The 16116-nt window shown below is 43.4% G+C and overlaps 1 protein-coding gene across 1 annotated transcript in view; it reads left to right on the top strand.

The window, feature by feature from the left end:
* Positions 1 to 16116, top strand: part of LOC308098580 (phospholipid-transporting ATPase ABCA1-like) — a 91462-nt gene that overhangs the window by 48019 nt on the left and 27327 nt on the right. The window contains exons 9-16 of the mRNA XM_080446990.1: positions 3363 to 3609; positions 4974 to 5113; positions 5346 to 5462; positions 8025 to 8213; positions 10516 to 10724; positions 12169 to 12345; positions 13250 to 13472; positions 15362 to 15583. Of these exons, the coding sequence (XP_080303116.1) occupies positions 3363 to 3609; positions 4974 to 5113; positions 5346 to 5462; positions 8025 to 8213; positions 10516 to 10724; positions 12169 to 12345; positions 13250 to 13472; positions 15362 to 15583 (1524 nt within the window). The remainder of the gene's footprint in view (positions 1 to 3362; positions 3610 to 4973; positions 5114 to 5345; positions 5463 to 8024; positions 8214 to 10515; positions 10725 to 12168; positions 12346 to 13249; positions 13473 to 15361; positions 15584 to 16116) is intronic.

Raw genomic sequence — 16116 nt, 5'->3', positions numbered from 1 at the left:
TGCGTGTGAGCGCTTGCTGAACAGAGAGAGTGTTTGTCTCAGACAGACAGTGCACAATGACTGGGGGAAAGCCTAATTTTCCGTCGCACGAAAATAGCAGACCTACAAGCTCACAAGGCACCGCGGACGTGGTGCCTTGTGAGCTTGCAGGTCTGCTATTTTCAGACGCGAGACGCCGCGGTGCAGCGGAGCAGGAGTTAAATCGTTTGGAGTGTTGCTGCCGGGTGTCGTTATTACAGGAACGACCGACAGTAACCTCACTTTGTTCTGTCTCTGCTTTGTTGCCCCTCCCCCTCCCCCCCCCCCACCCACACCTCTTTGATGTTCGCTCTCACATATCCAGACCTGCTGCATGCATTTCATATTCATTTGTTTCTGCCTTTCTTCCTTTAGTTATTCCTTCCCAGCTTCCTTTATCTTCCTTCCTTCACTTCCCTTTCTCCACTTTTTTTCCCCTTGCTATCTTTCTATCTTTCTATCTTTCTATCTTTCTATCTTTCTATCTTTCTATCTTTCTTTCTATCTTTCTTTATATCTTTCTTTATCTCTTTCTTAAGTAGAAAGTAGTCATTATGCATGATGTCCCATTTCACAAAGTTTTCTAATGTATAAAATGCATAAAAATCTTTTGAAAATAGCAGATCTACAAGCTCACGATGTGACGCATTGTGAGCTTGTAGATCTGCTATTTTCAAATGACCGAAATGTGTATAGGGCGGAAGTGGTTTTGTAATAATAATCAAAATCTACAATGTAACTATAGTAACTAAAGTTTTCAAATAATTGTATTGGAGTACAATATTTTCCTCTGAGATGTAGTGGAGTAGAACTAAGTACAGAAAATTGGAAATACTCTAGTAAAGTAAAAAAATACCTCAAAATGGTAAAAGTTTTAATTAATTTAATTGTACGGTACCTGAGTACATGTACTTAGTTACTTTACACCACTGATATTACGTTTGGCTATTCCTTCTCTCATTCTGTATATCATATCAGAGAGAGAGAGAGAGGACGTAATGTAACGTGACGTTGTGCACATGTGTTGCCCTTCTGTTTGTTCTGGTGGTCTCTCTACCATTTTACTAGGTAAACACTCTGTAACTACTAGGAAACAGTAGGAAACATTTCCCCTGGTGTCTCCTTCGGTTCACGTTGCGGCTTAATTTCCACAACCTCTCTCTCCCTCACACACACACACGCACACACACACACACACACACACACACACACACACACACACACACACACACACACACACACACACACACACACACACACACACACACACACACACACACACACACACACACACACACAGTCACACACGCAGAGGGATATGGCTTCAGCTCACGTAACTCCTTAATACCTCGTCTGTTTCACCTTCCAAGACCACATAAACACCTTCTTTCTTCCAGGCTTTCTTTGTTTATACACTTAACCACTTAAACCCTATGTGGAGTACGTACTTTGACCAGGGCTCTATACTACAGTAGTAGGGCCGGTAGTATTTCTCTCAACACCAGAGAAATACTTGCCACATATACGTCCAAAACTGTTACTTTTAAGGATTCAAATTCAAAAATAGCAAAGGTCGCTACTTTTGATGCTTTTGTGTGACACTGTAGCCTAGTATGATAGGGAATTAATTTACAAAGAAATTCAGTATCACGATAGTTCATGTAGACACGGAAGGCAGAATGTTTATGTACTTCATTCACACTCCCCGGACCCCCCCCCATTCGCTATCAGTTATACAGTCGTACTCCTTTAAGTCAGTACGTTCAAGTACGTTCAACCTCTTGTCATTCTCATTCGCTTCAAGATAATTACTCACGCCCTCATACCCACAGGGCAACTCGGGCGGTTCATTTAAGCAGCCTCTGTTCTCTGTTCAGTCTACGTACTTCGCTGTCTAAGCAGTGTGTTCAGCTGCTTGTTTTCAAATTCCCTCCACCTCCCCGGCCTCCTCCCCGTGGCATCTAGTTATTATTGTTATAGGTTGATTCTGTGTTGTACTATGATTCTGTGTATTGTACTGTGTGTTTGGATTGTACTATGATTGTGGTTGTTTAATTATGCATTGAAGGTTCAATGTTATGTTAAACTGTATTTTATGCTTATATTTTATGCTTTCTGTCTCTCCTCTGTCTCTCCCTCTCCCTTTTCCCCCGACACGGTCGAGGCAGAAGGCCGCCACCCTAGAGCCTAGGGTCTGCCTGACGTTTTCTCCCAGTTAAGAGGGAGTTTTTCGTTGCCACTGTCGCAAATTGCTTGCTCAGGGTGGGATTGTCGGGTCTCTTCTCTACATGTAAAGCGTCTTGAGACAACTTGTTGTGATTTGACACTTTAATTGAATTGAATTGAATTGAATGCTCTGCTCTGGGGATTTGTGATGGAATGATCTGTGACATGTTTGCACAGGAATCTGTAATATCACATGAGCAGAGTCACACCGCCAAACTTGAATGCAATAGCTTTGCATATATGGGTTATGGTTAATATGGTAATGGTTAATAAATGGTAAATGGTTCATTAACGGTCTGGTTATTTCTGAGCTGAAGTGTCTAAATGAAACACAAAAAGTTAGAATATGGAGATAAGAGGTTTTCGACAGACAGCAATGAAATGCCTTCAAAAGCTCCTTACACACTGGGGCGATTTTTTTCATGTGAATAATATGTTTTTTTTTAAAACCTTATTAAGTCAATGCAAGCTTACATGGAGCGAAAAAGCGAAGCGAAAAAGCGTCTTTTAACCCATTGAGACCTGAAGCCGATTCTACATGTCTCCTAAATCCCAACATTATTCTGAAAAACGTATGTTTCTATATCAATGGTGCTCAATCTTTTTCATGTCAAGGACCCCCAAAGTTATATGTATTTGGCCGCGGACCCCCATCAAAATATCTTGTTCCAGGGACCCCCCAGAAGCAAAAATTTGAGTTAAAAATGTTCACTTTAAAAATATATCTATTCAAAGATTTGCACACATTTTCACGATTTTTCAAAAATAGCAGATCTACAAGCTCGTAGCGCGGCACTCGGTGCCGCGCTATGAGCTTGTAGATCTGCTATTTTTGAATAGCCCAAAGTGTAAAATAATGCTTTTTAGCTCAAATCTAAAAATGACACAGTTCCAGGTCTTAATGGGTTAATTATTCGGAACGAGTCTGAATTTTGCGTATATTCGCATATTCGCCGGTGTGTAACCGCCTTAAGTCCTAAGAGTTTTCTGAAAAATGTATGTTGCTGTAACGCTCAAATCTAAAATGACACAGATGCTTCCCCGGTTTCACTGGGTTAGGGTTAGGCTAACATGCTAACGTTTGCCTTTTGTTCTCGTTGTTGTTTCTTTTCCAAAAGCTGGCCAGCATGAACAGCTGGAAGGACATGCGTAAGGAGATCCACTACCTGACGGGCAACGCCACCGTGTCTCCCAACCTCATGTACCAGGCCGTGTCCCGCATCGTGTGCGGCCACCCAGAGGGCGGCGGCCTCAAGATCAAGTCACTCAACTGGTACGAGGACAACAACTACAAGGCCCTGTTCGGCAACCACGGCGGCAACGACAGCGACAACGAGCCCGTCTCCACGTACGACAACACGTCAAGTGAGTCCGCGCGTCTCTTTGATGGCGGTTATTTGATTTATTTGTCTTGCAGAGAAATACGTGGTCAAATAGTTGGTGGTTCAAACTAAATGGTGGTCAAACCAAAATGAGGGTCCATTTGGTTACATTTGGTTAAACGCTCAGAGTTAAATTAACACGCCGGAGACATCAGTCGTTTGCGGCGAGCGTACACCCGACCAGATCTCACACAACATGATGAAATAGCACGGATTGACATTCCGTACATAGACGACTAGAAAACCTGTGCATCAATCTGGGAACCCATCGCCAACTGAAAATGAAAAACAGCGCCCTCTGCTGTTTGTTCTATGTCTGTTGGCTCTGGGCGGACGATAACGTAACACCAGAGCACAAGGAAACCGGTGTTTGTGATGCGCCTTCAGCGCATCACTTCCGGTTGGTGCGACTATGTTTTCATTCCCACTAACAATATTTCTACACGGAACACTAACACCACTTCTCCCAGAGAACATGGATCGTTTTGGTTATAAGCCCACTTGTTTCTATGATGAAAGAGTAAGTTAAAATGTGAATATATTTCCGTGGTTTTGTCTGCTCCGCGGACGCTATTGTTAAATTAGTTTCGGTTTGTTTCGAGGGGGAAAGATCGACGGACATGTGAATCCCGCCCACTACATGTGATTGGGTAAAGCGCGGCCTACTTCCTGATCTGAATGCGCACTCGTTATGACGAACCTCCCCGACAGATTCCAACGCAGTGCAGAAGCTGTTCTTGAGAGATTACCTGTGCATAGCCACCTCGTATCTCCTCCATTGACATTGTTACGTTTTGGACCATGTCGGAGGCGCGCATTCTCAAGCAACCCGTGTTATTTCACCATAGGATTTGCGGCTCATGTGCACGGCTTTTCGGGGTTTTCTATTTGTCTATTTACGGAATTTTCATTCCGCGCTATTTCACCGTGTTCTGTGAGATCAGACTGGTGCACCAGTTGGACCGCTAATCACTTAAAAGAGCCCGTAAATAGGAAGAATCCTAACCCAGTATATGTAGGCCTTTAAGCAGTATTATGTATTCAAAGTTTGTCAGACCACAAAATAATATGTTAAAAATCACCCAGCCAAATTAGAATGATTAAAAAAATAAAATAAAAAAGTAAGTATAATATACTTATATAACATTTGGTTTCAAAGTCATGAAAAATAAGCTGTAATTTATTTTTTAATTATTTTATAGCTTTTTAGCTTTAGTAGATCACAAGCTTGTAGATCTGTGAGCTTGTAGATCTGCTATTTTTGCCTAAATGTTCCACCCCAGAATATGGATGCTAAGATTCGAGTGGACGATGAGATATATTGATGTGTTCTTATATCTTCTCCAGCTCCGTACTGCAACAACCTGATGAGGAGCCTGGAGTCCAGTCCCATTTCCAGGATGATCTGGAGGGCCCTGAAGCCCCTGTTGATGGGGAAGATCCTCTACACCCCCGATACACCCGCTACTCAGAGGATCATCCACGAGGTAACACACAGCACGACAAACTACTTTTACCTAAGTAAAACATTTGAGTACTTTTTTCCACCACTGCCACCACTTGTCAGACAGCGGACATAATATTTGTGTCATTGTGTGTGTGTGTGTGTGTGTGTGTGTGTGTGTGTGTGTGTGTGTGTGTGTGTGTGTGTGTGTGTGTGTGTGTGTGTGTGTGTGTGTGTGTGTGTGTGTGTGTGTGTGTGTGTGTGTGTGTGTCCAGGTGAACAAGACCTTTCAGGAGCTGGGCGTACTGAGGGATCTAGGAGGCATGTGGGAGGAGATGAGACCCAAAGTGTGGAGCTTCATGGAGAACAGCGAGGAAATAGACCTGGTCAGGGTGAGTAAGACGCCCCGCCGTGCTATTCGCCTGCACACTGCACAATGCATTCACACTTCCTGTGGCACATAGAAGCCCCCGTTTGTTATTTTATTTTATTAAGCTTGGGCAGATACAGGCTTTATGAATGACATTCAGAGAGCCTATCACTGATCTGCAGCTACTCAGATCTGCAGCATGTTTCAGAGGCGGCGCCGGCGCGCTTCGAGCTCTGCTATCTTTTCTATTTTTGAATTTGAATCCTGAAATGTAACAGTTTTGGACAGACAGACGATATCTTGCAATCGAATGATGCAAGATGCGATGTCTGCCAGCCATGATGTAACTGCAGGCCATCTGTAATAGAACACATGACGGTGACATGACTGTTGCAACATGCCGCCGCATGTCAGACGTTAATTGTCTGTTGGCACAACGGAAGACCCTGCAGTCGTTGACTCTGGGTAGCTGACAATGATAAAATGTTCAATTATGACACATAATGGGGGGTGCCTGCCTGCCTGGTGGCTCTGCCAGTTCGTGCACGGACCATATTGTTGCTGTCGGGCGTAAACCTTGTACGTCCAAAACTGATACCGTGCCAATGGATCCAATCTAGATATTTACGTAGTCACAAGCTTGTAGATTGGCTGTTTTCGCTACTTCTGCGAGACATGCGACGGAATACAAAATAGGGTATTATTCGTTTCCTAAAAAAAACAAAGATTTATCAAAAGCACACACACACACACACACACACACACACACACACACACACACACACACACACACACACACATCCCACGCATGTCCTCTAAGCCCCACACAACAACAAAAAAATGCCATAGGCTTGTTGCAGTCTATAATGTTCCCGGCTGTATGGGCATTTGAAGATAGTAATCTGTGTGTCAACATGACTAAAGTATAATTTACTCGTCTGACGTGGCATGGGAAATGGAGGATAGTTGTTATCCAAGGTTGTACATGCTTGGTAGGAGTCGATATACTTTGATGTTTTCCTGGAACGGGTGACGGGCTAATGTGGAAGAGAAGAGAAGTATTGAATTACAAATGGAACACACTGACGCTTGTCCGTCTAAACAGGCCATTCGCTAATCGCTAATTGATCAGTCGTACTCGTCTGCAGTTTTCTTTTTGGTGTAAACACAACAGGAGACAGACAGACAGACAGACAGACAGACAGACAGACAGACAGACAGACAGACAGACAGACAGACAGACAGACAGACAGACAGACAGACAGACAGACAGACAGACAGACAGACAGACAGACAGACAGACAGACAGAGATAAGGGAAGCAGACGGAGCGAACGTTCTAATAGGCTCTCACAGAAGGTCTTTGAAGCGTCCAATCATCCGTCTTGATTTGATTACGGCGACATGTGGAGGAGTGACAATCGTGTCGCTCAAAATGCCTGCCCTTTGAAGCCAAATAAGATTTGACCTCATTTATATTTCCCCCCCCCCCCCCACCCCACCCCAAGCCACAACAGACAATAGAGGAGGAGAGAGAAACAGAGGATTTCTGTGGCAGCGGGGAACAAAGTACTCAACCTTAGTACTTGTGTCTATAGCATTGGTTCTCAAAGTGGGGTCCGGGGACCCCCAGGGGTCCTTGAGGGAGTTCCAGGGGGTCCCCAGCTAAATGATGGATAGTTAGGAACCAAATGGACCCATATGGGTCTGTAACTCTGAGAGTTAAATTAACATTGATTTTACCATATAAATTGGGGTCCCAGAGATAGAAATGTCATCAAATGGGGGTCGGTAGCTTAATGCATGTCAAACTGGGCGTCGTCGAAATTTAAATGGTTGAGAATCAGTGCTAGAGCCTTAAAAATCTTCTCTTATGGGGGTCCCTGAGGCATATCTTTTCAAATGGGGGTCTAAGTATTCAAAAGTACAACTTACAAAGTGCATCAATGCATTGCTGTATATTTCTTTGGGGGCATTTTCCAGAAATCTTCAAAAAATATCACTTGCTATAGTTGCTAATGAAAATAGCTGGGAACTACGAAGCTCGTGGTGTGTCGCAAGGATAACACTTTTTTGTGTTATCCTTTTAGCCCACGTGTGTTACTGTACTTCTGTGCTGTTTACATTTTCATCTAATAAAGTATTCAATCAATTCATCAATCAATCAATCAATCAATCAATCAATCAATCAATCAATCAATCAATCAAAGCAGGACATAGTGGGGAAGGGCTGTTAGGGCTCCCTTCTGCCACATAAAGTAAAATGTGCAGTCATTGCATTGTAAGGTGCTTACAGAAGTAAGTAAGTGGATAAAAATGGATGAAAAAGAGGCCACCATCTGTTATGTAACAAAGCTTTCCCCAGCTTTTCCAGATCTTTCCAGGCTCTTTGTCTTTGCATGGACTCAAGCTTCCCTCTGCGAATCACATAGACACCACTGCCACCCGGTGGTCAGTGAGTAACTTGGAATAGTAACTGTGTCAGTGAGGGTACAATCTGGGAATCCATCATCAAATAAAAAGGAAAAACAGCGCTGTAAAACATTAACACTTCTCAATGATCCGTTGTGTGTTCTCCTCCTCAGACTCTGCTCCAGAACAACGCCAGCGCTGCGTTCCTGCGGGCCCACCTCAGCGGGACGGACTGGAGCGTGGAGGACGTGTCCAACTTCCTGTCCAAGGCCTCGGAGGACGTCCGTGTGGGCGCCTACACCTGGAGAGAGGTGTTCAACGAGACCGACCACGCCATCATGACCATCTCACGCTTCATGGAGGTGTGTTTACAGTGTGTGTGTGTGTGTGTGTGTGTGTGCGTGTGTGTGTGTGTGTCTGTGAGTGTATAGGGGTGTGCCGATATATCGTCCCGCGATATATCGCGATACGAATTTTTTTTTTTTTTTTTTTTTTTTTTACAATAATAATAATCAGGCTTGAAAACAGCCCCGAGGTGAAAAGGGTGACAACATGTTGTTTTTTTTCGGGTCAGGTGTCACACTATTGCCCTATTTGGATTCAAAACGGCTATTGTAGCTGAAAAGCTACAAGTTTGCGTCTGAATAATGCAAAAACAGAATAATTTGTTTGCATTTTCTCTCCCCCATATATTTTCATAATAAAAAAGTGTGTATCGTATCGTATCGAAATCGTATCGAAGTTGTGAGCCAAATATCGTATCGTATCGTTTGGTGAAATCTCTAGGGGCACACCCCTAGAGATTGTGTGTGTGTGTGTGTGTGTGTGTGTGTGTGTGTGTGTGTGTGTGTGTGTGTGTGTGTGTGTGTGTGTGTGTGTATGTGTGCGAGCGTGTGCGTGTGCGTGTTTTGAAGGCCTCAGGATGAACACCACATATATTTTCAAATAATGATAAAATACAATTATAATAAATATAAAAACTAACCTTGTTTTTAAAATCGCTCCGCTCAAGTGTTGTTGCATTTACATAGCTGTTCTTAGAAAGCTGTAGTGTGGACAAAGCGCATAACGGACCCAAATAAGCGATACCCTCAAATAAAATGAAAAACATAATACTTTTCACATGATCGTCTGCCTCTGTGGACAAATGTGTAATTATGTTAAAACGTCCTCGTCTCCAGGGCAGTCAGACAAACGCGTAACTGTCCAGATCTTAGACCATTTCAATATGCCAAGAGAACTAACCCATTATATGCAATCTGTGTCAGGATGCTACAGTACCGTCAAGGCTATTGAAAGCCTTGAAATCAAATCTTCAATCGCTTAGCCTCATCAAATGTGTCTTTGTGTCTGAATGGGGTCAGTGTGTTAAACATGACAACATCCTGACACCAGTTAGCTGTCAAAACACTGCTGTTGTAGAGGGAAATAATAGCAGAACCAGCATAGACGCCGGTCAACTAAGTATATAGGGTTTGAGTGGTTAATCGATGTTCATTCTGCAGTTTGGAGATCTATTCAGTGAGTCATTCACTCACATAAAGGCTAAATATGCAATGTATGTCGGCTTTAAACTTCACACAATGAATGAACTGTAATCACTGCGTTTGAATCCAGGTCATTGACCTTGTTGTTTGTTTCTCTTTTGGGCTCCTTTTTGTCTTCTCCCACCGTTTATTACACATAAAGGGAGCAAACCCTTAAGACTAGTTCACTGACATCGCAACTTTGAACCCGACAAGACGGTCATAACATTCCTCACTAACAACAACTCGTTAACCTACTGACCGAACAGATGCCACAACGTTAAATCGTAAAGCACAAAAAAATCATGTTTCTCTTGTGAAACTGGAACGTAGGTCAGTGACTTCCCGTAGGAAGAATGTCATGCATGGAGTATTAGGGATTCCTGGAAAGTGTCTTCCAGCGTTCTCTCAGCATGTATGGATGCAGCACTAGACAAGACTAATGTCTTAAGTTGGCTTAGTAGGGGGACTAATGCGTAAGTTGTCATAAGAAAAGCCTTTAGAGCAGAGGTCTTCAACAGGGGGTCCGCGACCCCTAGGGGGTCCGCGGATGTACTGCAGGGGGTCCGCGAAATTGTTGTTTGATTAAACAATATTTTTGTTTGAAAAAAAAAAACTTGAAAAAAAAAAACTTTTTTTTTCTTTTTCCAAAATGTCAAATTGTCTTTAAACATAACATGAATCCATAGCAAACAGATAAATGGAGGCACAATGCACAATAACATGGTATGTTTTTATGTATTTTGTAGAGATTTTTTTTTTGCACACCTACTGTGGCAGGTGCGTATAGGAGCAGGCAATATAAAACACAATTGTATACATAAATATACAATATATGTGGTAGCCCCCCCTACCCTACGAGGTAGGGGGTCCCTGCTCCATCTTCCCATCAGTTTAGGGGTCCCTGGCCTGAAAAGGTTGAAGACCCCTGCTTTAGAGAGTCTGACATGGCGTGTAATTAGTTCACAGGTGTTTTCTTTTCCACCCAAAAATAAACAATTGCCAGAGTGATTCTCAGAGGATCATTCTTAGGTCACAGAGCGGTCAGGCAATACCAGCAAGTAATAGAAACTTTATGTCTTGGTCAAAGGCCTGATTGATTTCCTAAATACTCTCTCTCTCTCGCTGTCATTCTCAGTGTGTGAACCTAGACAAGTTGGAACCCGTGGCCAATGAGGAGCGACTGGTCAACAAGTCCATGGGTCTCCTCAACAACCAGAAGTTCTGGGCCGGCATCGTGTTTCCTGACATCACCAACAGCGACGGCACCGACCTGCCTCCCAACGTCAACTACAAGATCCGCATGGACATCGATAACGTGGAGAGGACCAACAAGATTAAGGACGGGTACGGACTACGGACCACACACACACCGTTTTAGTTTGAAGCTAATAGCAGCACATCACTATAGCCTAGGGTTACTCTCGTTTTCATTCCTCTGTATTGATGCCGGCTTAACCCAACATGTTTGATTAACCCATTGAGACCTGAAGCCGATTCTACATGTCTCCTAAATCCCAACAATTTTCTGAAAAACGTATGTTTCTATATCAGTGGTGCTCAATCTTTTTCATGTCAAGGACCCCCAAAATGATATGTATTTGGCCGTGGACCCCCATCAAAATATGTTGTTCCAGGGACCCCCAGAAGCAAAGATTTGAGTTAAAAATGTTTGCTTTAAAAATATATATATTGAAAGATTTGCACACATTTTCACGAATTTTCAAAAATAGCAGATCTACAAGCTCATAGCGCGGCACTCGGTGCCGCGCTATGAGCTTGTATATCTGCTATTTTTGAATAGCCCAAAGTGTAAAATAATGCTTTTTTTGCTCAAATCTAAAAATGACACAGTTCCAGGTCTTAATGGGTTAAACAACTGCAATAACACACTGATAAAAAAAACGATTCTACCTCATAATATTGGTGAAAGACTGCAGAGGCCACTGTCATGTTATTCAGAATCGGTATCAGAGTTTATTGTCAGATCACATGTTTGCAGGTGTAACGAAGTGGGTGTTTTTTTTTGTTGTGTAAGCTCCATCATTCCTAGTTTTTAGGAAAAAGAATGGGGTGTGGCAGAGAGAGGGAGAACAAGGAGAATGTTTATGCAGGCTTTCACGATTGCAGCTCAACAAGCAAAAGAAAATAATTAGAAGCAAAGAATGGAAAACAAAACCAGCACAAAAAAATCAGTATCTTGTTATTAACACATTCCATGCCAGAGTTTAATCTCATAATGTACTCACCAGTGCCAGCGTTTTATTGTTGTTTTTTTCATGTCGCCACAGACCTCGCTAAATAAGTTAAAAGTGCGCGTTCATTTGGTTCTAAACACACAGCGGATCCGTGAGAAACGGCCAGCGAAAACAGTTTCCAAATGCGAGCCGCCATCTTGTAGATACAGCCGATCAACGTTAAACAGTGATCAGCGAGGAGAAAAACAACAACCGAGAAAATCGAGTTTTAAACAGGATCCCAGACAGGAAGCGGATACGATCGAAAAAAACGGAACCCGAATAATTCTGTTTCCGACCGGAAACCGGAAACGGAAATGGATCAAAAAAATTCGGAAAGTGCACCTGGGGCACTTTCAATGGGAATCGGCGGTTCGCGTAGATCTACGCGACTGGCACGCTGCGGCTTTAAATAGGTTCGCGTAGATCTACGCGATTGGCATTCAATGTGTTAAAAGAGATCCTAAATCAAATGTACTGTTATTCAGTATAGTGCATGTCACGTGCCGGTATCTTAATCTTCCCTAACCTCTGTGTGTGTGTGTATCGTATAGGTACTGGGACCCCGGTCCCAGGGCGGACCCCTTCGAGGACCTGCGTTACATCTGGGGAGGTTTCTCCTACCTGCAGGACGTCATCGAGCAGGGCATCATCAGGGCCGTGACCGGCACCAAGGAGAAGACGGGGGTCTACATCCAGCAGATGCCGTACCCCTGCTACGTGGATGACATGTAAGAGGATGATGATGATGACCTCTAACTGGGGAAAGAGCAAACCTTTTAGATCGGTGCTCCAGTCCAGGGACCGCAAACTGGGAACCCATTGGGGGGAAAAAACACATAAAAGGAGGTGGGGGCACCACCTCCTTTTATGTGTAGAAACAGGAACTCGGTTTGACTCCTCCCCCTTTTTAGTCCACTTCCTCCCGGGTGCTTCTGTGTTTATCCCTTGAAGGCTCTTTGAAGGCAGTTCCAAATGGACCTTTAAAGGTCTGTAACTCTTGAGAGTGAACAAATGGAACCAAATGGACCCTTACGGGTCCATTTGGTTCATTTGTACACTCTCAGAGTTAAAGGGATAGTTCACCCAAAAGATTACTTTTTTTTCTATAGATTAGTCCCGAATTCATGGATATGTTTTTGTTTTTGTCGCATTCCTAAGCCAATAATTGGATGACCAGCAGACCGGTAGGAGACACAAAGGAGACTCTTTGTGTCTCCTACCGGAACCACTGCCGGACATCAAATTATTGTCTTAGGAATGCGACAAAAACAAAAGAATATCCTTGAATTCAAGTCTCCATGGGGTGACTAACCCATAGGAAAAAAAAGTCGTTTTGGGGGTGAACTATCCCTTTAATGGGGGGGGGGGGGGGTCCTTGAAACTAAAACCACTGGTTTAGTTGGATGGATGGATGGATGATTGTCTGTAGATACCAAAAAATCATTTTAACTTATCCTCTCTCTCTCTCTCTCTCTCTCTCTCTCTCTCTCTCTCTCTCTCTCTCTCTCTCTCTCTCTCTCTCTCTCTCTCTCTCTCTCTCTCTCTCTCTCTCTCTCTCTCTCTCTCTCTCTCTCTCTCTCTCTCTCTCTCTCTCTCTCTCTCTCCCTCCCTCTCTCTCTCTCTCCTCCACAGGTTCCTGCGTGTGATGAGCCGCTCCATGCCTCTGTTCATGACGCTGGCGTGGATGTACTCGGTGGCCATCATCATCAAGGGCGTGGTGTACGAGAAGGAGGCGCGCCTCAAGGAGACCATGAGGATCATGGGGCTGAACAACGGCACGCTGTGGCTCAGCTGGTTCATCAGCAGCCTGATCCCGCTGCTCATCAGCGCCGCCCTGCTGGTCGTCATCCTGAAGGTGGGTGGCGCAACGTACGCACGTGTTAACGCCTCCGGGGTTCGAACCCGGGTCTCTGACCCACGTGGGAAAGGACGCTAAAGACAATTCAGTCAGGAACACTCATGTCAAAGTAGATTTAACAATGTATTACTAAATTAATGGCATTGAATGCCAATCGCGTAGATCTACGCGAACCGCCGGTTCGCGTTGATTTCACCCCAGGTGCACTTTCGGAATTTTTTGATCCATTTCCGGTTCCGGTTTGAAAACCGGAAACAGAATTATTTGGGATCCGGTTTTGCCGACGCGTCGGCCCTCGTTCTAATGACAAAACTGAAACAGAATTTTCTCCTTGTAGTTTTTTCTCCTCGCATATCACTGTTTAACGTAAACCGCTCTAACTACAACCATGGAGCTCCGTTTGACACGTGGTTTTCACTGGTAGATTCAGTGAGATGTCGCCGATGTATACAGACAGTGCACAGCTCAATCTTAAGGATTTTAACAAGGTCTATGGCGACGTGAAAAAAACAAAAAAACAACAGTAACACGTTGGCACTGGTGAGATTAACTCACCAGAGACATTATGAGATTAACGTCTGGCATGGAATGTGTTAAGATGTCCCTACATTTTGCTAAGCAGCATGCTAAGCAAAATCAGAGAACGCTATGCAAAAAAAAAGCATGCCCCATATAGCAAGACATTTAATCAGATTAACTTGAGTCATGCAAACTTGAACGCATTTTAAAATTAAAGCCATAGAACATTGAATTCAGTTTAGAGCCATGTAATGCAAACAGTGAATTCCGGTTTACTTTAGAGCCATGCACACATGAATCTCAGTTCAACATTCACTTTAAACGTTTGAGTAATGCAAGACTCTGAACTATAAGGTGGAGGCTGGGGTGGTGGAAAAATTGAAAAAGCAGAGATACAGTGTAGGAGTAGTCTCGCTTAGCCATACAACTATTCCACAATCTCTGAATGCTATATAGAGTCTGGAACTACAACTCCCAAAATCCGAGAGAGGAAACTGGCACTTCCGTTCACGAAAATATCTTTTAAAATATCTTTACTTTACTTTACTTTACTTTACTTTTTAATTACCATTTCTGCTAAGCAGCAAGCTATGTATACTTAGATGATTTGTATTTTTATTAGGATAAATTTGCGCGACTGTAAAGACGAAATGGAAATGGAGAGGAGGCTCCACATCCGGTTTATGTTCTAATCATGATCAGAGCTTCCGAGTCCCAGACTGTATGCCGGAAACATTTGAAAATTGTGGGAGGCAACAGTCTGGTAACGCGAGACTAGTGTAGGAGGGAACCGTATTTAAACGGACCACCTTGCTGATTGTTGTTGTGTGTGTGTGTGTGTGTGTGTGTGTGTGGGTTAGGGCATTAACGAATAGTGATTTATGATATTCGAATTATTCGACCCAAAAGTATTCGAATAGTCGATTATTCGGTTTGATTATAAAAAATTAAAAAAATAATTTTTTTTTTTTTTTTTTTTTTTCCAATGGCATTGATGACTTGACTCAAGGAATGCGAGTTGACGTCACACCAGAGCTCACAGCTGCGTGTCTGCTCTAGAAAAGACACACAAAAAAAAAAAATCTTAAAAAAAAAAAAAAAGCTTTTTTTTTTTCTTTTTTTTTCTTTTTCGAATAGTCGAATAGTGGTTTGATAGTCGAATAGTCGGTTTGATATTCGAATATTCGAATATTCGACTATTCTGTGAATGCCCTAGTGTGTTTGTGTGTGTGTGTGTGTGTGTGTGTGTGTGTGTGTGTGTGTGTGTGTGTGTGTGTGTGTGTGTGTGTGTGTAATATATTAGGTTCATAAGCCTGGCAGGCAGGATGAAGTGTAACCTCTCCTTCCCCTCTCTCTCTCTCTCTCAGATGGGTAACCTGCTGCCGTACAGCGACCCCGGCGTGGTGTTCCTGTTCCTGGCCTCCTTCGCCGTGGTGACCATCATGCAGTGCTTCCTCATCAGCACGCTGTTCTCCCGCGCCAACCTGGCGGCGGCCTGCGGCGGCATCATCTACTTCACCCTCTACCTGCCCTACGTGCTCTGCGTAGCCTGGCAGGACTACATAGGCTTCGGCGCCAAAGTGGTGGTGGTGAGTACACAACCGTTTTAACCACTCACAACCCTATGTGGTTGACCTGGAGCCCCACAGGGCTCTATGCTAGTGACTTCTTTCTGTTTTCGCTCTGCATTAACCCATTAAGACCTGGAACGCATCTGTGTCACTTTTTCATTTGAGCTAAAAAGCATTATTTTACACTTTGGCTATTCAAAAATAGCAGATATACAAGCTCATAGCGCGGCACCGAGTGCCGCGCTATGAGCTTGTAGATCTGCTATTTTTGAGAAATCGTAAAAATGTGTGCAAATCTTTGAATATATGTATTTTTTTACGAATATTTGTAACTCAAATCTTTGCTTCTGGGGATCCCTGGAACAAAATATTTTGAGATGGGGGTCCGCGGCCAAATACATATCATTTTGGGGGTCCTTGACATGAAAAAGTTTGAGAACCACTGACTTAGTAACATACGTTTTTTTCAAAAAACAGTTAGAAGACATTTTGCAGAATCGGCCTCAGGTCTTAAAGGGATACAAGTTTTCCCAGAATACGGATGCCGGGGT

Source organism: Gymnoscopelus braueri (genome assembly GCF_963280865.1).
Source record: "Gymnoscopelus braueri genome assembly, chromosome: 2".
Classification (NCBI taxonomy): Eukaryota; Metazoa; Chordata; class Actinopteri; order Myctophiformes; family Myctophidae; genus Gymnoscopelus; species Gymnoscopelus braueri.
The sequence above is the reverse complement of the archived record's forward strand: the minus strand, read 5'-3'. Positions and strand labels throughout refer to the sequence as shown.